Source organism: Rhinoderma darwinii, chromosome 1, assembly GCF_050947455.1.
Source record: "Rhinoderma darwinii isolate aRhiDar2 chromosome 1, aRhiDar2.hap1, whole genome shotgun sequence".
NCBI classification, from domain to species: Eukaryota; Metazoa; Chordata; class Amphibia; order Anura; family Rhinodermatidae; genus Rhinoderma; species Rhinoderma darwinii.
Genome location: NC_134687.1, coordinates 65,990,305 through 66,012,912, shown reverse-complemented (window position 1 = coordinate 66,012,912; position 22,608 = coordinate 65,990,305). Strand labels below are relative to the sequence as shown.

General features: G+C 41.9%; 1 protein-coding gene across 1 annotated transcript in view; it reads right to left on the bottom strand.

The window, feature by feature from the left end:
• LIMCH1 (LIM and calponin homology domains 1) overlaps positions 1 to 22,608 on the bottom strand; it is a 259,769-nt gene that overhangs the window by 13,100 nt on the left and 224,061 nt on the right. Inside the window, exons 24-30 of the mRNA XM_075859422.1 lie at positions 18,632 to 18,660; positions 12,548 to 12,655; positions 9,833 to 9,925; positions 6,917 to 7,051; positions 5,409 to 5,536; positions 3,457 to 3,551; positions 2,392 to 2,485 (exon numbers count right to left, since the gene is read on the bottom strand). Of these exons, the coding sequence (XP_075715537.1) occupies positions 2,392 to 2,485; positions 3,457 to 3,551; positions 5,409 to 5,536; positions 6,917 to 7,051; positions 9,833 to 9,925; positions 12,548 to 12,655; positions 18,632 to 18,660 (682 nt within the window). The remainder of the gene's footprint in view (positions 1 to 2,391; positions 2,486 to 3,456; positions 3,552 to 5,408; positions 5,537 to 6,916; positions 7,052 to 9,832; positions 9,926 to 12,547; positions 12,656 to 18,631; positions 18,661 to 22,608) is intronic.

Genomic DNA, 22,608 nt, shown 5'->3' with positions numbered 1-22,608 from the left:
AGGGGTGGCTGTGTGTGGCACTATCTAAAAAGGGGGAGCTTTGTGTGGCGCTATCTACAAGAGGGATGCTGTGTGGCGCCATCTACAAGAGGGGGCTATGTGGCACTATCTACAAGAGGGGGCTATGTGGCACTATCTACAAGAGGGGGCTATGTGGCACTATCTACAAGAGGGGGCTATGTGGCACTATCTACAAGAGGGGGGCTGTGTGGCGCTATCTACAAGGGGGATGATGTGTGGCACTATCTAAAAAGGAGGAGCTTTGTGTGGCGCTATCTACAAGAGGGGTGCTGTGTGGTGCTATCTACAAGAGGGATGCTGTGTGGTGCTATCTACAAGAGGGCGGCCGTGTGGCGCTATCTACAAGAGGGCGGCCGTGTGGCGCCATCTACAAGAGGGCGGCCGTGTGGCGCTATCTACAAGAGGGCGGCCGTGTGGCGCTATCTGCAAGAAGGGGGCTGTGTGGCACTATCTACACGAGGGGGGCTGTGTGGCGCTATCTACACGAGGGGGGCTGTGTGGCGCTATCTAGAAGAGGGGGGTTGTGTGTGGCACTATCTAAAAAGGGGGAGCTTTGTGTGGCGCTATCTACAAGAGGGATGTTGTGTGGCGCTATCTACAAGTGGGGGTGCTGTGTGGTGCTATCTACAAGAGGGGGGCTGTGTGGTTCTATCTACAAGAGGGGCTGTGTGGCGTCACCACATTATAAGTGTCATATCTCCTACATAAGGAGATGGGCGCTGTAATGTAGGTGACAGTAATGCTTTTTATTTAAAAAACCGATCTTTTTTTCACAAAGTTAGGAGCGATTTAAGTTTATGCTAATGAGCTTTCTTAATGCCCAAGTGGGCGTACTTTTACTTTCGACCAAGTGGGCGTTGTACAGAGGAGTGCATGACACTGACCAATCGGCATCATGCACTCCTCTCCATTCATTTACACTGCACTAGCGATATAGTTATATCACTGTGTGCAGCTACATACACAAGCCCTAACATTACTACAGTGTCCTGATAATGAATACACATGACCATTCAGCCTGGACGTCATGTGTACTCAGAATCCTGACACTTCTGAATCTTTTTTGTGAGATTCCAGCAACGGATACGAAATCTCGCGAGATCTCGGAGCTAAACGAGATTTGGTTTCACTTGCCGGAATCTCACAAAAAAAGATTCAGAAGTGTCAGGATTCTGAGTACACATGACGTCCAGGCTGGATTTCATGTGTATTCATTATCAGGACACTAGTAATGTTAGGGCTTGTGTATGAGGCTGCACATAGCGATATATCTATATCGCTAGTGCAGTGTAAATGAATGGAGAGCAGTGCATGATGCTGATTGGTCAGCGTCATACACTCCTCTGTACAACGCCCACTTGGTCGAAAGTAAAAGTACGCCCACTTGGGCATTAAGAAAGCTCATTAGCATAAACTTAAATCGCTCCTAACTTTGTGAAAAAAGATCATTTTTTTAAATAAAAAGCATTATTGTCACCTACATTACAGCGCCCATCTCCTTATGTAGGAGACAGGGCACTTATAATGTGGTGACAGAGTCTCTTTAAATACTATTCTCTGAATATCAGACTGCTGGCCTCCTTACCAGGACTTCAAGGCCGTTTTGATATAAGACTGACAAGTTAACTGAAGACAGACATGATATTCTACACAACATAAAGCTTGTACATAGAATGATGTTTTATTAGTATTCATTTCTTATGTGGCTAATAACTTGTAAGGGGGTTCCATGATGGCAGTTAGCCAGAATTGACCTTTAAAAGGTTAATCTAATAGTCAATCTTGAGGTCTTCTGTCTAACTCTTGAGATTACCTCCGTGGCCATGTCTTTCTTATTTCTTACTTCTCTCTCTTAACTTATTATTGTAATTTTCTTTACAATAAAAGCTTTCATTTAAGTTTACCGTGAGAAAAGGAAGTTTGTTTAAGATTTCCTTATCAGCACGGCCCATGGATAAGAATGGTGTGGTTTCTAGAAAACAGACATAATTTATTGTCTAGTCTCATACAACTTCTAATGAATATATAATAATTTATATGTGCGGCAGGCTAGAGCGGTCACACAGTCTTTCCTTCAGTTCAGGTTTCAACAAATTTATGAAGTGTCCTACAACATTGTTTATAAATATGAGGCACATTTAATTAAAATAAATTTCTGATACAAACAAAACTATTGACACCTGAACGAGATTGTTAGTTATATTCTTCCTTGGGACACAAAAGTATGACCAGCTCAGAGGTTCTAGTAACATCTTTAAAACAGTGATAAAGTAATGAACAAACTTTAATTTTACCAAAAAGTGCTATGAAAACCTACAAATTATATCATACTTCAGACAGTTAAGCATAATAAATGAGCCAACATCTCACCCTTTTGAATCCAAATAAGGCGTCCTCTGGTGGACACTATTATTATCCACACAGTTATTGTCATCCCCAGATAAGTGTGGTTCTGTGGTCAATCCTGCCAAATATAAAATTGTTTAAATATTAAGAAAATAATTTTAAAGATCTGTGGAACGGAAAACAATATAAAATGTATGTACAAGCAATGCTACAAGCAGCCTAAGCTGTGTTTAATCAGAAACATCTCAGAACTATTAGCGACTATTAGCTCAACACTCAACAAGCCTAAACTAGATGGGGAAAAAAATATTTTTTTAATTGTTTTTTATGGATATCCTTTGAAAGCAAGACTGACATTACTAGCAACTAAGTAAAGTTAAATAATAATTTAGAACCTTGGACCAGTCAAGCTGCCTATGGCATTATTCTTGGTTGTGGCACACAAACACAACACTAAGACAAAAATAAAGTTTCAGCTGATAGGAAAATTCGAACTAAAATATAAAATAGGTATATGAGTATAGAAAAAAACAAACAACCTTTAAAAGTAAGTGAAATTATTTCAAATAGCAGGTAAACATTATATAACAGAAAATGTAGCGCTACACGGTTTTCTGCAACAAGACTTTGATACACTGGTTCAGGATCACAGTGTCTGGTGAAGATTTCCCTTTCAGTCTCATGGATGGACATACATGCACCTCTTAATAAATTAGGTGCATCTTACTCCAGCGCTCTTTATATTAAGACTGGGGTATGAAACACCAATTTTGTATAAATCTGCCCCAAAGTGTTGAAGCGGAGAAAATTAACTAGAATTCTGAATTACTATTATTAAATACATGTTCCTGTGATGTATCATATCATGACTTCATGTTTCCCTAAAGAGTACAAGTCTTGGGTGTTTCCTCCCAGTAGTACAGGTGATGTATTTAGCTTCCTAACAACCACATAATCCACCTGTGTAAGGGATATATTCATGCAACATAAATCTTTTAAGGAACATGTACAGTAAATAATAATCTGACATATTATGCCACTGGAAAACAGAGCTTTTAGACTGGTACGCTAAAGGAAGACATGGCTTACCTAACTGAAGGTGAAGTTTGGTGGAAGTATTGTACTGCTGCCCTGACTTTTGCTCCATTTCGTTTGTAGACGTGTTCTCTTCAATTAAAGTACTGCTGAGAATGATAGACAGGGAACATTTACCATAGAAGAATAATTCTAAAACAATCTGGAGTGCTACGAGACATCATAATATACAGACAGTGGGTAAATCATGTGAGGACACTACATCTCCCACACATCAGTACCACTTTATCTAAGAGTCCATTGCACATTGCATTGTCGCAAGCACAAACCTTGTATGGCAGCACACGGAGTCCCTATAATTCTGTATTATAGCCTTCATTTGACACCGTATTCTCGAGGCCTCATTCACACGACCGTAAAAACTCCCGTTATTACGGGTCGTAATTACGACCCGTAATAACGGGCTCATAGACTTCTATTGGCGACGGGTGCCTTCCCGTTTTCTCACGGGAAGGTGCCCGTGCCGTTGAAAAAGATAGAACATGTCCTATTTCAGGCCGTAATAACGGCACGGACAGTCCATAGAAGTCTATGGAGCTCTCGTAATGACGGGTGGCTACATGTGTGCACCCGTCATTACGGCAGCGTTGCTAAGCGACGTCAGTAAATAGTCACTGTCCAGGGAGCTGAAAGAGTTAACTGATCGGCAGTAACTCTTTCAGCACCCTGGACAGTGACTACCGATCAGTATAAACCTGTAAAAAATAAAAATAAAAGACGTTCATACTTACCGACAACTTCCTGCTTCCTCCAGTCCGGTCTCCCGCCCGTTGCCTTGGTGACGCGTCCCTCTCGACATCCGGCCCGACGTCCTGGATGACGTTTCAGGCCATGTGACCGCTGCAGCCAATCACAGGTCAATCACAGGCTGCAGCGGTCACATGGACTGCCGCGTCATCCAGGGATGTCGGGCTGGATGTGAAGAGAGGGACGCGTCACCAAGGCAACGGCCGGGTAAGTATGAATTTCTTTAACTTTTATTACAGAAAAGGCTGTCCCTTCTCTTTATCCTGCACTGATAGAGAGAAGGGGCTGCCGATTAGTGCAGTGCTATTTTGCCGCCAAAAACGTGCTCGTAAATACGGGTGGAATACGGGTGACACCGGACCCATATTTACGGGCACGGGTTCGTAAATACTGGTGCCAAACGGGTGGAATACGTGCGACACCGGACCCGTATTTACGCCAGTATTTACGGGTGGGAAAAAATACGGTCGTGTGCATGAGGCCTAATAAGCAATGACTCTAGGGGAGAATACCTCCATAATAATGTCGTGCCACCACTAGAGCAAGACTTTCATATAAAATCGGAGGCACAAGGAGGCATAGTATGGGCCAATAACAGACCTTGGGCACAGTATTACGGATCAGTACAACACAGAACCATAGTAGGTCAGAGGCCTTGGTATCCAATATATGTTGTGAAAAAGTGGCTGCTAAAACCTTTATTAAATTTAACGTCTTATGTAAATAAAGCTTCAACATTTTATAATGAAAAGTTCTGCAACTTCCTATTATACTCTTCCAATTCCACACTATTTCTATATCTATGCTTGCGGTTAATGAATAAAAATATTCTTGTTTATATCCAGACACAGCCTAATCTGCAAGTTTGATTTTCTCTCTGCAATTAACCTGTGTTCTAATCTGCATTGGAGGCTTCTTTAGGAGCCGCCATCGCAGATCCGGTCAAAAATACCAGTCAAAATAGCGCAGAATGCTACTAAAATGACAGACACCATGGCGGAAAACTGACATACCCCCATTATAGTCAATGTGGTCCGTCAAGTGCCGTTGGTGTCCGTCACTGCAAGACAGATATATTACTGCCATAAATTTAGTTGTCCTGCTTCTAGGACGGAGCAGAAAAACAAACATCCCGGATGCAAATGTGAACAGGGCCTTCGTTATAAAATAAGCCCTTCCATACGCCCCTGAATACATACCTGTTTCTTCTTGTTTGATCCTCGTCTGCCCTATGAACAGCCCCTTCTATGGTCAATAACTCAGTTTGTAGTTTGTCTTCAGCTAAGTGTGAATCATCCATTAAATTATTACTGTCTTGTGTCCAGTGCTGTAAATAAACAGATTATATTGAGAAAATGTTAGACAATAACACATTAGCAAAGCACATAGATAAGACTCAACACTTTAAAATACATTTATTAATTTCATAGACTTCCAGATTTTATTTCAGTGCTGCTCTGGAAACTAAGCCTAGGTTGTTCGATTTTATATTATCAGATGTTGGTTTAAAGAAATTTCAGTGAATATTGATGCAAATTAGTTCTCCTCCAGAAGAAAGAAGACTCTCTCTCTAGTGCCACTTATGGCTGGCTACCCTCTAAGTCAATGTCTGACTCATGAAAGAGCCTTGAAACATGACTATGGATATCAGCCAAACCAGGGAAACCCATTTGTAAATAGCGGGTTCACAGTTCGTGCACCTCATCAGTACAGTGTAGAGTTCAGATTGGCTGGATGAGATGCCTTAGATGAAGCTATGGGGAGGTACTGATTCTCTTTGCAGGGATTCAGCTGGTATAGGGAGTCTTAGGGTATGTGCACACGATGAGAGGCTTTTACGGCTGAAATGACAGACTGTTTTCAGGAGAAAACAGCTGCCTCGTTTCAGCCGTAATTCCTCCTCCTCGCATTTTGCGAGGCTTGTCTGACAGCCGTAAATTTTGAGCTGTGCTTCATTGAGTTCAATGAAGTACGGCTCAAATTACGTCTGAAAGAAGTGTCCTGCACTTCTTTTGACGAGGCTGTATTTTTACGTGTCGTCGTTTGACAGCTTTCAAACGACGACGCGTAAATGACAGGTCGTCTGCACAGTACGTCGGCAAACCCATTCAAATGAATGGGCAGATGTTTGCCGACATATTGTAGCCCTATTTTCAGACGTAAAACGAGGCATAATACGCCTAGTTTACGTCTGAAAATAGGTCGTGTGAACCCAGCCTCACAGGCAGATAGATTCTATGGGATGTATCATGTATCAAGGCTCTTTAATTAAGTGTAACATTGAATTACAGGGAAGCTACCTATAGGTAGCACTCAAGAGATACAGTTGTCTTGCTCCTGGAGGAGAGCTACTGTAATTTGCATACTTTTCCCAGGGAACATTGCCTGTAAGACTCCTTACACCAGGTGATCTCTTCAAGGAGAACCAGTACCTTCCCATAACTGAATATTGCTAAAATTAAATGTATAACAGAAAAGGATGCAACCCCCCCCCCCATGTACTAGAGGATTGAGAGCACTAACATTATTTTGAGTGCCTTATTAAGGATCCTTTCAACAAGGATCCGTTATACTATCGTGTGCATAAGACAGTAGCCTTATCAATAAATTGTTAGATCTATAGTGGGATGGCCAATATTAAAGTGTAACATACAGTGAGCATCGTTTCCCATGTCTACACTGTTGTTTGCATGGAGAAAGAACATACCTCTCCCTGTACTCCAGGTCCTGGTTCACTGTGGTTGGAGATTGAACTTCCATTTGTTTCAGATAAACCATGATTAACACTGCTGCCTGGTGACACTGTCAATGGCAACACTGTGTCTTCTATAATCTTCCTTTCCTAGAATCACATACATTTTTGGTTATTACATCTTTCCAGACAGGCCCTTGACACTGGGAGGCTGACACTAGGTAGGAAAAAGAATTGACTGTGCCCTGGCAGGCCATGCCCTTCAGCAGACACTGGCTTATTCAGTTTATACACAAGCAGTAGAATACAACAAAACCCACAAGAACATATCCAAGAACCTGGGATAAAACACAACAAACAACCAACCCGAGCCAAGGTCTCGGGCCTGGAAACAGAACTGGGAGGGATCTGTGTCCTCCAATGAATTCAGTGAAAAAGCGATTTTACAGGGAGTACAAATTTTTTTTTTACATTTTCTCTTTAATATCATTGGGGGACACAGCACCATGAGACGTTCTAAAGCAGCCCCAGGGGGGGGGGAGCAAAAATAAATAAATAAAATTAGCTGTGCGACCCGACTAACACGCAGATGGTTGGAACGACCAAACTAACACACAGGTGCCTGACATCAGATGGGGCCAAGGAATGAATCTGGTAGAGTTATAAAGGTTTGAACGGAAGCCCAGGTAGCAGCCTTGCAAACCTGAGAGATTGCAGATTGGTCCTGTACCGCCCAGAATGCACAAACAGCCCTCATGGAATGGGCAGTAACCTGAACTAAAGGAACTTTACACTTGGACCGATAGGTTTCCAAAATGACAGACTGGATCCAATGAGCAATGATGGCCTTAGACTCCACCAAGTCATTCAGAAAGAATAAAAACAGAGTCAGAACTGCACAGTCACAGCCATAGATGCAGATTGCTCTTACCACATGGAGAGACCACTGCCCAAAATGAGATGAGGAGAGGCAGAAAGAAGGGAGGACAATGTTCTCATTAATGTGGAACACCACATCACCAGAGACCACCTTTGGGAGGAAAGAAGGGGTAGAACACTACTTTATCCCTATGGATGACTAGAAAAGGAGACTTGCAGGACAGAACAGCCAGTTCTAAAACCAGTCTAATGGAAGTAATGGCCACAGAAAAGCAACACTCCAGGAAAGGCAACGTAGCATAATTTCCCACAATGATTTGAAGGGAGATACCAGAAGGGTACCAGGACCAAGCTAAGATCCCAAGACTCAGTGGGATGTCTGAAGGGAGAGACAGCATGGGCTACTCCCAGAAAGAAGGTCTTCATCTGAGAATGGAAGGCCAAAGGTCGCTGGAAAAGGATAGACAGAGCAAAGACCTAGCCCTTAAGAGAAGCTAAGCCTTTTCTCTGATAAAGCAAGGACAGGATCCTAGAGGTAGAACATACCATGGAGTGGAAACTGGGTTGTCCACACAAACGGAAATAAGCTTTCCACATAAGATGGTATACCTTGGACGATTGAGGTTTTTAAATTGAGTGTCGGGTAGCTACTAAATTAGCCGTTATCCTGGAAGCAAAATAGGCAGACTCGAGGAAGAATTTACTTAAAATCTTGGAAGCATGGATAATCTGAGAGACAAGATCAGCTAGATCTTCCTGTGGCGCTCCTTCTAAGATACCATGATCAAGTCGATTAGCCCATACGGAGCAGGCCTTACTAATCCATGAAGAGGTAAATGCTGAGCGCAGGGTAGAATCACCTCTTCCGTAACCTTGCACATATATCGAGGGTACCAATGGAAGCATAGAAAAGGTTAACTGACCAGTGGTGCAGAGAACTGCCTGATTTTCCAGCACCCACAAGGTGTTGACTAGGCTGATAACCACCCTACTGCTAAGGAGGAACAAAGAAAACTAAAATAAAAAATAAAAAAAATAGACGCAGACCTGAGAAGAACGTCATGTCTACCTCCTAAGAAAACTAGGCTAAAAACAGAATAAGCCAGTGTCTGCGGGAAAAGAACAGCCTGCCTGGGGGAAGCCATAACTCTTTCTTACCTAGTGTGAGCCTCCTAGTGGCAAGGGCCTATACCGATGGTGCTGTGTCCCCCAATGATATTCACGAGAAATATGTGCTTCTGTAAATTTACTTTATATTAACTGCCACGGAAACACCAGGCCTTTTCTGTTTGATGGGGCTGCTATGTCTCTATTCTCCCATCATAAACGCCATACCCTGCAGCTTTGATCTGTTCCGTTGCAGCTACAAGAACAAAGCCTTCTGAACGCTGAGGCTAGTCTTGTGCACTGTGTGTGTCTGCTACCAACAACGTGCATACACTCAATACCCCTCTGATCTATTGGACGTTTGCACAGGCCTCAATACGAATATGGTGGACTTAGCCTGATCTTGGGACAGCATCCCTGGTCAACCTGCTATTCCCCACTTACTGATGGGACTGTTGAACTTTCTAACTATTCTTCACTATAAGATTTTAATTTGTTGGTAGCGCTCACTTATTTTATGGTTAGTTGACCTTGCAATAAGAATCTTTCCCTCTGTGGCCTCTTTGTGAATGCTAGCCCCATATCTTCCACAAAGGACAGGGAGAGGTTATATCTCTTCAAAGTAGTTATTCTATATGCACTGTGAATTCGTGTTCTAGGTTGCGCCGATCACTAGTCTATGCTATTTTAGAGCTTGTACACGGCATATCACAGCTACAAGTATTACATAGTTTGTTTATATATTTCGTATTCCAAAATAGCTTAGTCCATTGCCCACAGCTTCATAGATGTTTTCTAGACAGCTATTACGGACTATTCTTCTCTGTGACTTCACTTACGGCTGATACAGCTTAATATCCAATGAAAGTGTCTTGGTTGTAAAAATGGAATTAAAATTGAATTTATAAAAAAGTGACTACGTATTACAGTTCCGTCTATAAATACCTCCTCATAGTATTTACGTTCCTCCTCTTCCACCTCCTTCTGAGCCTTTTCCCACTCCTCCTTTAATTTCTCCTGCTCTTTTAGGTACCTCTCCTGTTAGAATTAGGAGAAATATACAATACATAAGAAGATAGAAACTATCTATTAGATTAATATTTTACAGATCCAGTTAAGGGCCCTGTTCTCATACCTGTCAGGGAGAAATCTAGTCCCCCTCTGCTTCTAAAACTGGCTTAAAAGGAGGAGCCAGATCATTCCAATCTGGTCCTCCATTAATATTAATGATGAACACAGAAATGTTGCAAGAATTTTTTTGGTCAATTTTGGTCTATTTAAAACAATAGGACTAGTTTAGATGTCAGTTTACTTCCGACTTTTACAGCAAAAGACAGGAAAAACAGAACTAGAACGGCACAGAGGTGTGACCTGTTCATTACAACAGAACATTGGGCTGATGCTGTAGAGGTACAACAGCGGTCAAAGTACAATTAAACCTGTAACTGGGTATGTAACCTAAGGGCCCGTTCACATATGTCAGACCCCCCCTTTGCATTTTTCTCCTGCTTAGTACGAAAACCCTGGAGGGAAATTGATTCCATAGTTTCCTATGAGCGGTTTTGTCACAGAAGGCATCAGTTTTGATGCTGGAGAAACGTTCCTTGCACTACTTTTCATCCCCCTGTGGAGAACTCTATTGTAGACACGGTAATATCATTAGTCATCACTACTGTTGCCTGGCTGTCCTATACTGTAAAGGTCATCCTGAACCACAACAGGCTCTGGGTGATAAACCGGGTGTTGGATGTTAATGTTGTATCTCCACGCTCCTGTGAACACCAGAGTAGTCACCAACTATACTGCAGAAGCATTAATGTCACATTCTTAATACAGCCCCAACATTTATTGCATTACTTGGGGGAAAATGGCTGCAGACTCCCGTGTTTTCCTTAATACCTTTGTTCACTTCAATTTAGGGGTGTACTCAAACGTTGAAGTCATATTGTGGCAAAAGCGGCAATATGACATCACTGTGTGAATTCACCCTAAGGCCCCTGAACACAGCCATGCCCGTAATCACACGGCCCCCTGCACACAGTTGGCCGCGGACAGTCACCCACATTTGCGGGCCGTGCTCCCATTATAAAGTATGGGAGCGCAGTCCGTAAAATAAAAAAATAGGACATGTTCTATTATTCATGGAAACTTCCTACGGCCTGAACACCCTCCCGTAAATATACAGGAAGGTGTCAGTCAGCCATAGAAATGAATGGGCCCGTAAATACGGATAAAATCCACGGTCGTGTGCATGGGGCCTAACAAGATCTTAAAGAGGCTCTGTCACCACATTATAAGTGCCCTATCTCCTATATAAGGAGATTGGCGCTGTAATGTAGGTGACAGTAATGCTTTTTATATAAAAAACCGATCTTTTTTCACAAAGTTAGGAGTGATTTAAGTTTATGTTAATGAGCTTTCTTAATGCCCAAGTGGGCGTACTTTTACTTTCGACCAAGTGGGCGTTGTACAGAGGAGTGCATGACGCTGACCAATCAGCATCATGCACTCCTCTCCATTCATTTACACTGCACTAGCGATATAGTTATATCACTATGTGCAGCTACATACACAAACCCTAACATTACTACAGTGTCCTGATAATGAATACACATGACCATCCAGCCTGGACGTCATGTGTACTCAGAATCCTGACACTTCTGAATCTTTTATTGCAGCAGATAGGCGCTGCAATGTAGATTACAGTAACGTTTTTATTTTTAAAAAACGAGCATTTTTGGCCAAGTTATGACCATTTTTGTATTTATGCAAATGAGGCTTGCAAAAGTCCAAGTGGGTGTGTTTAAAAGTAAAAGTCCAACTGAGCGTGTATTATGTGCGTACATCGGGGCGTGTTTACTACTTTTACTAGCTGGGCGTTGTGTATAGAAGTATCATCCACTTCTCTTCAGAACGCCCAGCTTCTGGCAGTGCAGACACAGCGTGTTCTCGAGAGATCACGCTGTGATGTCACTTCCTGCCCCAGGTCCTGCATCGTGTCGGACGAGCGAGGACACCGGCACCAGAGGCTACAGTTGATTCTGCATCAGCGTTTGCATGTAAGTCGATGTAGCTACTTACCTGCAAACGCTGATGCTGCTGCAGAATCAACTGTAGCCTCTGGTGCCGATGTGGCCGACACGATGCAGGACCTGGGGCAGGAAGTGAGTGACGTCACAGCGTGATCTCTGGAGAACACGCTGTGTGTCTGCACTGCCAGAAGCTGGGCGTTCTGAAGAGAAGTGGATGATACTTCTCGTCAGAACGCCCAGCTAGTAAAAGAAGTAAAAACGCCCCGATGTACACACATAAGTTGGACTTTTACTTTAAACACGCCCAGTTGGACTTTTGCAAGCCTCATTTGCATAAATACAAAAATGGTCATAACTTGGCCAAAAATGCTGTAATTACGTTACTGTAATCTACATTGCAGCGCCTATCTGCTGCAATAGCAGATAGGGGTTGCAAAATCTGTTGACAGAGCCTCTTTAAGGTCATCAGACTTCTACCCTCCATAATTTTGTTTAACCTTATTATACTTGTAAATAACAGATACATCCCTATTACTAAACATTTGTATAGAGCTTCTTTTTTTTTCAATTATATAAGTTCTCTAATTATTTTATGTATTTACTACAAATAAAATTATGCATCTAATACCTGAAGTAACCTTTCTTGCTCTTGTTGCCACCGTTCTTGTCGTCGCCGCTCTTCCTCTGGGTCCCAAGCACAAAATCGACTTGGAGAATTCAGGATGGGCTGAAAAACCTATCAAAGAACATAAAATAGTCTATTTTTTTTTTCCTATGATCCAGTTATTCCTAAAACAAGGCAGGGTGGTATCACTTACAAAATTATATTTCTGTATTTAGAAAATATTTAGAGATCTCTCGCTATATATATATATATATATATATACACACACACACACACACATACATACACACACATATACATATATACACACACACACACATACATATATACAAACACATATACATATATATACACACACACACACACACACACACACACACACATAAATAAGAAAATAGGCAGCACTCCAAGTAAATAAATAAATAAAGTTTAGACTTTATTATATTATATAACTATTTTTATAGTTTATCCTGTATACAGAAATAATGTATGTAAACAATTTAGGGACTTTCTAAATTTTTTTTTTTCTTGTACTGATCCTGGGTTACAATCTTTATTATAGTCTAAAGCTGCATTCACAATTTTGCTGGTTGTCATTAGAAACAGTCTACAGGCTTGATGGACACACTAGTTTTTTTTACCACATAAGATTATCGTATAGTGACTGGTATAAAGACTGCGCTTTCCAAAACGCTAATCACCAGAGAAAGCTCTGTGCAGACATCGACACAGCAAGGATTGCTGGAAGATTTCAGCTCTGAAGCTTTTAGAATTAAGAAGGAAGCTTTGGACTATAATACAGGCTGTAACTCGGGCTCGGAGTATAAGTAACACAATATATTTACAAAGTTACTTTTTATGTAGATTAATTCCACATGTAAGATGTAACATTGGTGCATAGAATATATGTTTTAGGCTGTTAAGAATATTTATTTCACCACAATCCATGAAAGGCACCAATTATAAATGATCCCAGAATACCAAATGAGGTGGGCATGGCATGATCAAGTTTTAAGTATTTCTCCTGCGATTGACTGCCAATTAATAGGACATCATAAACTAGTTAATGCAATTTTGTAACATACAGTCCGCCTTAAAGGTATTCCAGTCTCCGCAAATAAACGTTATTTATTGTATAAATAAAAGTGAATACATTTTCCAATACACTTTCTATTTTAACTCCTTATGGTTTTAAAGGGAATCTGTCAGCAGTTTTGATGCCTCAAAACTGCTGACAGAGTAATAAAGAGGGAGTGGGCGGCATTTTAAACAAACTGCATGACCAACAAAACAATGTTAAATTCCCCAGGTGCGCCGATCGCAAGTGCCACTAAGGCCGGACTTGATGTATAAGTGCCCCTGCACTGCAAACTGCCAGCCACACCCCTCTATATGAGTGACGGATCTAGCGGTCTGCTGATTGTCCGTCACTCAGAGCAAAGAGTGGCACTTGCAAATGCCGCTCCAGGAGAATCCAATTGTCGGTTTCTCGGTCATGCAGCTTTCAGGACCGAGAAAAAAGCTATGTTTAAAATACTCTCCCCCTCCCCTATATTGCTCTGTCAGCAATTTTGAGGTATCATCATTTTGAGGTTCCCTCTAAAGATCTCTGCTTGCTGTCATTCGATAGTAAGTTTTAATACATTCCAGGGAATAAGAATCTGTCCATGGTCCCGTGATAGACACACAGGTGCTGGGATAATTAGAAGACACACAGAGGCGTAGCTGTGGTTTTAGCACAGGGGCGACGAAACACAGCTGAGTGGGCCCCAACCCAGTGGGCTCCCCATACAGGATAATGTTCCTATATTTGCCCCCCACACAGGATAATGCTCCTACAGCAGCCCCCACACAGAATAATGTCTCAACAGCTGCCCCCACGCAGGATATTGCCCCTACAGCTGCCCCCACGCAGGATATTGCCCCTACAGCTGCACCCACACAGGATATTGCCCCTACAGCTGCCCCCACACAGGATATTGCCCCTACAGCTGCCCCCACACAGGATGCCTTTATAGCTGCCCCGTAGATTATAATGTCGCTGAGAATGCAGATACAGTTAAAACCAAGACATACCAACACTGGGGGAGCGGCCCTGGGCCCCACCATCCACCATATGTTTGGGCACAGGACAACCGTCTATCCGATAGCTACACCTCTGAAGACACAGCTCTGATACACATACTGTAACTATAAATCAGTCCTGTACCATGGACAATTTTGTATCCACTGGCAGCAAGCAGAGATCTTAAAAACCACAAGGAATTGATAGGCCCTGTTCACCGTTTTTTTGGCGCTGAATTGGTTTCAGAAACCACGTCGGAATTAGCGCTAAAAAACGTCCGTAATAGCCCCATTGATTTTCCTGGGCAGCTGTTGGCCTTTCACAGGAACAAAAAGCGGCATGTCCTTTCTTGCCGCGGTTTCCACCTTTGACCTCCTATTCAAATCAATTGGAGGCAGGAAAGACCCATGGCACTAGTTTCCGAGCGTACTTTGCTGCGTTTTTTGCCCGCGGTCCTTGCGAAACACGCAGCAAAAACTGCAGAAAAAAAGCGCAGGTAGTTCAAAATCTGTCTCAACATTCCTGAAGGAATTCTGAGGCAGATTTTTTTCTGCCTGCAAAATCTCTGTTTGAGCTAACCCTACAGAAAGATTATTGGAAAATTGTACCTTTTCATTATACAATAATTTACATTTATGTCCTAAAACTGGAATTCCCCTTTAAGTGTTATAACTTATGATTATTATGGTCTTCAATTCACGTTTTCTTCTCTGGTCACTTTTGAGAGTGTATGTGGGTCCCTTTATCACGTGCTTTGTCTGCTACCCTGGTCGTTGCACCCTTTGGTTTATCAACCATCCAGCAGGTTCACATTTCATTTAACAGTGCAGTTTATGACATAAAAGCTGAATTCTGATGGGTTACTCTGGCAACAAGAACACTTTATTCTGCATCCCCATTGGTACTATTTATCAACACTCTGTGATACTTCAGCTGTGGCATAGCTTTAAAATTCAAGGGATATTCCCATTTGAGGCACATATGGCATGTCAGATGCCTGCTCAGCTCTTTACAGAACAACTCCTGGGCACCTCTCTATTGACGTGTATAAAGAATTTGGCAGAGGAATTGGCGAATGGTGGTTCCTTTATTTTCCTTCCCTTCCTCAACAGTTTTATTGCTGCCAAGTTCTCCGATTAGTCACTTTAATGTATCATTAATACATTAGACAACATTGTTATGGTAGTGGTGCTGTGATTTGAGGAGAGAATGTGACATCATTGGGGTGTACTCACAACTAAAAAATGTTTTTAAAAATTTTTAAAAAAATGAACAGCATTTCACTCTAAAGGTATTTTTTTTGTTGGTCAAATTCTATACAGCTCTTCGATGGAGATACAGTGGTTCTAAAAAGTCTGCACACCCCTTAAAATGCCAGGTTTTTGTCATGTCAAAAAATCAGTACAAGATGAATCATTTCAGAATATTTTCCACCTTTAATGTGACCGATAATCTGTACAATTCCATTGAAAAACAAACAAATCATTTAGGGAGGAACAACAAAACCACAATAATGTGGTTGCATAAGTGTGAACACCCTCTTATAATTGGGGATGTGGTTGTGCTCAAAATTACCCAATCACATTTAAACTCATGTTAAATGGTAGTCAGTACACAGCTGCCATTATTTAAAGTGATTCTGAGTAACCCCATATAAAGTTCAGCTGTTCTATTAGGATTTTCCTGACATTCTCTTTGTTGCATGTGACAACAAAAGCCATGGTCCGTAAAGAGCTTACAACACATCAAAGGGATCTGATTGTTATAAGGCATCAGTCAGGAGACGGGTATCAAAGAATTTCCAAGGCATTAGATATACCATGGAACACAGTGAAGACGGTCATGAAGAAGTAGATTACATTTGGCACAACAGTGACATTACCAAGGACTGGACGTACCTCAAAACTTGATGAAAAGACAAGACGAAAATTGGTCCGGGAGGCTACCAAGAGGCCTACAGCAACATTAAAGGAGCTGCAGGACTTTCTTACAGGTACCGGTTGTGTAGTGCATGTGACAACAATCTCCCATTTTCTTCATATGTCTGGGCTGTGGGGTAGGGTGGTAAGCCTTTTCTAACAAAGAAAACCATCCGAGCCGGCTAGGTTTTGCAAAGACTTACATCAAGTCTGCCAAAAGCATGTGGGAAAACGTGTTATGGTCTGATGAGACCAAGGTTGAAATTTTTGGCCATAATTCCAAAAGGTATGTTTGGTGCAAAGCCAACACTGCACATCAACAAAAGAACACCATACCCACTGTGAAGCATGGGGGAGGCAGCATTATGCTTTGGGGCTGTTTTTCTGCAGCTGGAACTGGGGCTTTAGTCAAGGTGAAGGGAATTATGAACAGTTCCAAATATCAGTCAATATTGGCACAAAACCTGCAGCCTCCACTAAAAAGCTGAAAATGAAGATTAATTAAATTTTTCAGCACAACAACGACCAAAAGCATACCTCCAAATCAACAAAAGAATAGCTTCACCAGAAGAAGATAAAAGTTTTGGAATGGCCCAGAACTTAATCCCATTGAAAATCTGTGGGGTGACCTAAAGAGGGCTGTACACAGGAGATGCCCTCGCAACCTGACAGCTTTGGAGCGCTTTTGCAAGGAAGAGTGGGCAAAAATTGCCAAGTCAAGATGTGCCATGCTGATAGACTTCTACCCCAAAAAGACTGAATGCTGTCATAAAGTCAAAGGGTAATTCAACAAAGTATTAGTTTAAGGGTGTGCATATTTATGCAACCTCATTATTTTTGTTCTTTATTTTTATTTTTCCACCCTAAAAGATGTCAGTTTGTTTTTCAATACAATTGTACAGATTATGGGTCACATTAAAGGTGGAAAAACTTCTGAAATGATTCATCTTGGACTGACTGGGTGTGTAAACTTTTTATAACCACCGTTTCCGTAAAGCTTGGTGACCATCAATATGGCGGCTATTACATCTACCCCATTTGCTGTCACGCACATTTCCTAGATCCTGATTGGTAAACCTGCCTTGTTCTACAGTAAAATGGGAGCAAGTACATGACAATCTTAGGGCTTATTCAGACGAACGGGATATACGTCCGTGCAACACCTGTGATTTTCACGCGCCTCGCACGGACCTATGTTAGTCTATGGGGCCGTTCAGACAGTCCGTGAGTTTCACGCAGCGTGTGTCCGCTGCGTAAAATTCACAACATGTCCTATATTTGTGCGTTTTCCGCGCATCACGCACCCATTGAAATGAATGGTTGCGTGAAAATCACGCGCAGCACACGGAAGCACTTCCGTGTGACGCGCGTGATTCGCGCAACAGCAGTCAAAACTATGAATGAAAACAGAAAAGCACCACATGCTTTTCTGTTTACAAACATACAAACAGAGTGTCATAATGATGGCGGCTGCACGAAAATCACGCAGTCACGAATCATACGCTGCTGACACACGGAGCGGTTCTGGATCTTTTGCGCGTGGAAAACGCACACGCTCGTGTGAATCCGGCCTTAGTCTGGAAAAGCTGGGTGAAAAAATAGCAGATATATTGGAGGTCACCAGGCTTTACAGAAAAAGTAAACGTTAAAAAAAAACTGCTAAAAAAAGGACATCATAATAGTCTTTATTTACAGGCGTTTGTATTTGGAGAAATCTTCTATAGAATACAACAGAGCATTAACAATGACCCAACCCCAAAATTTGCTTATAGCCTGCGCATAGAAAATGACAAAAAAACACGTCTAAAATGTATACGCCACTGTTAGAGGTACTACGCATAGCACAAAGAATATTTTAGAGGTTAAGATCCCTTTAAACACTCTACTGAAGTAAGCGGATTAAAGCAGGCGCGGAGGTAGAAGGAGTAATTGCTGACAGATCTGTCAAACACAACCTCATATAGCCGATAAGCGATTGTGTGTGACGTTACGGTTTATTATCTTAGCTTGGCAGACTGTGAAATATTTTACCGCTTCTTCAGCTGTGCAAAATAAAGTTTTGAGCACTCCGACAACACAAACACGCCAAATAAAATTACTTACTGCTGGGTTCCCACTGACTTCCGTCTCTCCTGTCAAATAGAAGCGAACAAAACAACTTTATTCTTTTAACCCTTGCACAAAAAGACTCAAGTAAGCACAGTCATTAATAAAATACATTTTCAGAAGTGGTGGTGATTTTTCCATGTGAGGATTATCTACCAATGATTGAAGCATTGCTACATTTGACAAACCTTATTATAAAAAATATAGTTGGGGGCATCATTAGGCACATGGAAAGCAGCAACAGTATGACTGCAGACAACCTAAACTACCAACCCGTCTTTGAGGTCATCTCATAACTTTACAAACAAGAAACAATGTCTAAAGAAGAGAAAATGCTAGCAAGAGATATAGCAACTGCTTCCAAATATCTCAGAATTTTCTTTTGCAGATATTAAAGGAAATCTAAACAACATGCCGACCAATAATGTTTATTTTGAAGTGTGATGTATTGCTATCCTTAACTACCTTTTCATGAAGCGCAAGCTAAAGATCCATAGCCACAAGCATTACTGAAGGTTTCACTATAAGACCATGGTGGATGTTTGCACCAAGACCTGTCACCTGCAGCACAAACCTCTAACAACCACAAGAGTAGGCCTGCCAACAAAAGACCAGAAAACTATCTTCTGCACCCAAACGCCTATAGGTTTGAGGTCTTTTGGTCTCCACTTTGGGACAAGGAATGATGAAGACTGAATATAATTGGTTGCTCATTAGCACAGTTGAAAGGTTGGGCTATTTTCTGCCCAATTTGGCCCCATTCAGAAAAAGTAATACTGTTGATCCAACATGAATATGTGTGTACGTGTACCTAAGTCTGTGTAGTTTTTCCACCCTTTAAGTACAACTGTGGAGATCACCAAGCAAGGAGAAGTACCTGTGGGAAAAGAATGGGTTAGACCATTGATGCCTAACTGATGGTCCAGGGAAAGGCAGAAAATAGTTGATAAGTGTACAGTGAGTGATTATTGGACTGGGGCACTCCTGTACACCAAGTGCTCTTGCTGATCGGAGAGAAAAAAACGCGCTGTTATCGGTTCCTCTGTTCTTTTTCCTAGACAAGAGCCAATATGTAGCAGGGAGCGATGGCTCTCTCTGCTATCCCTGGCACAGAGCGGCCGGTGATTGGATGCTCAAATTTCCTTCTAGATTGCTTGGGGCGTGTGAAGGATAAGTGTTTACCTGGGACTGACATATGGGAGCCACTGCGGCTTGCGCCGTTTCATGCCTTTATTTGAAGTTTGTGTTTATAATTTGCCTATTTTTGGCAAAAGAAAATATGAGGAACCACAAACAGCAAATTTGGATAGGTTACCCAGCTATGTATGTCTGTGTATATTTATCCTCTGTCCCTTCCTAGAATGACCGTAATATGCAGCCCTTCCATAGAGTCAAGGGTTGCACATTGGGCTCCTATGATATGTTGACCATTACTGGGTGAGACTGAACAGGGCAATTAGAAAACAAAAGCGATCAAATTCTTCTCTAAATACATTAACATAAGCTGCTTTAGGTTTCTTTTACTATGAGGTTAAAAGATGGTCATAACCATGAATAACTGTTAATAAAAAAAAAACCTTGGTCAACAGTTAAGGTGTCTGATTATACATTGAAGAGGCTGTCTCATGACATGCACAGGATATACAATAAATGTTGAATATTTACGAGCTGCACCTCTGGTACTCAAACCTATTTCCTGAACAGAGGTGCCCTAACCCCTTTTGGCCTGGTTGCTGCAGCGTAGGAGATCATTGCGCTACGCTGTTTCCGTAACTCCTAGTCCCTTTTATGGGAGTTACAGAAACCGCATAAATCAGTGAGCTCGGCTGTTTCTGAAATCTGGTCCTCCTCTGCACTGACGCTCTGCCAGGATGCGGTGGCCAGCAGCCGCCTCACCAGAAGGGAAAGGGTTGGGGGAACCCCCATTCAGGAGATGGGTTTGGGTCTCAGAGGTGGGTCCGGCATCTATTAGACATTCATGGCATAACTTGTGGATATGCCATAAATGTTTGTCATGACACAACCCCTTTAACAAAACTTGTTTGGCTTGACATTTGTTTCTGGCAGAGGAGCAGCTAGTGGTGCAAATCCAACCTGTCTAATATGGTCTCTCCTAGCTTAGATCTTATACAAGGTCTGGCAGCCCCCATAGAGACTGAATTGTTGATTGGGTTTACCAACAAATATGTAATGTCTATAGGACTGTGGATAATTTAACGAACGTGTGTGTGTGTGTGTGTGTGTGTGTGTGTGTGCGCTGTTCTGACGTTACGGACAATACACTATATGGACAAAAGTATTGGAACGCATTTCTTAATCATTGAATTCAGGTTTTTAATTTAGTACCATTGCCACAGATGTATAAAATCCAGCACCTAGCCATGCAGTGACCCTTACTGACATTTGTGAAAGAATGGGTCGTTCTAAAGAGATCACTGAATTCCATTGTGGTACTGTAATAGGATGTCACCATTGTAACAAGTCAATTCCTGAAATTTCTTCCCTCTTAGATGTTCCATGATCAACTGTGAGTGGTATTACTGTAAAGTGGAGGTGTTTAGGAACCACAACAAACTCAGCCACAAAGTGGAGACCAAATAAAGTTACATCTCATAGTCTCCGAGTGCTGAGACGCATAGTGCCTAAAAGTCGCTAATGCTCTGCTGACTCAATAGCTGCGGAGTTACAAACGTCCTCTAGAATTGACATCAGTGCAAAAACTGTGCCCCGGGAGCTTCATGGCACGGGTTTCCATGGCCGAGCAGCTGCATGCAAGTTTTACATCACCAAGCTCAATGCCAAGCATCGGATGGAGTGGTGTAAAGCTGCCACTTGGCTCTGGAGCAGTGGAAACGTGTTCTGTGTGGTGATGAATCACCCTTCTCTATCTGGCGGTCTGGTGGACAAGTTTAGGTTTGGCTAATACCAGGAGAACGTTACCTGCCTGACTACTTTGTGTCAGCTGTAAAGTTTGGTGGAGGAGAGATAATGCTATAGGGTTGTTTTTCAGCAGTTGGTTTAGGCCTCTTAGTTCCAGTGAAGGGAAATCTTAATGCTTCAGCATATCAAGACATTTTGGACAATTGTATGCTGCCAACTTTGTGGGAACAGTTTAGGGTTTGTTCCTTTTCTGTTCCAGAATGACTGTGCCCCAGTGCACAAAGCAAGGTCCACAAAGGCATGGGTTGGGTGAGTTTGGTATAACTTGAATTGCCCGCACAGTGCCCTGACCTCAACCCCATCGAATACCATTGGGATGAACTAGAATGGAGATTGTGAACCAGGCCCTCTCCTCCAACATCAGTGTCTGATCTCACAAATGCTCTACTGGATGAAAGGGAAAAACTTCCCACAGACACTCCAAAAAACCTTCCCGGAAGCGTGGAGGCTGTTTTAGCTGCAATAGGAGAGACCAACTCCATATTATTGCCTATGGATTTTGAGGTGTCATAAAAGCTTCTGTAGGTGTAATGTATAGGTGTCCCAAAATCAAAACAAATCTGATCAAGTCAAGTAACGCATATGGATTATTGTTGTAATAAATAAAATCAACAAATTAGATGTGACAACAAAACTACATGATCCTGGTTTTGTGCCACATGTGATTCCACATTAAGATTCAAATATCTTTCTACATTTTTACAAACCCTGTGATTTTTCAAAATGAGATCTCTACAGACACAGCTCGATAAAGCACAACACAGGCGATTTGTGTGTGTGACCAACACCAGGACAACATGCAGAACACCGTGAGATCTTCGATGTTACTCCAGTTACCTGACCGAGAAAAAAATGGGGATAGACTGCAGACATTTTGTAACGTTTAGGCAGATATTTTGGGGAGATTCTGAGAAGCAAGGACTGGAAAATTGTATAAAAAAATAGAATAAAATAGTAACTCTACAAAATACAACATATGGTATATTGCCTTAACATAACCAATTTTACAATAAAAAAATATAAATAATTAACTT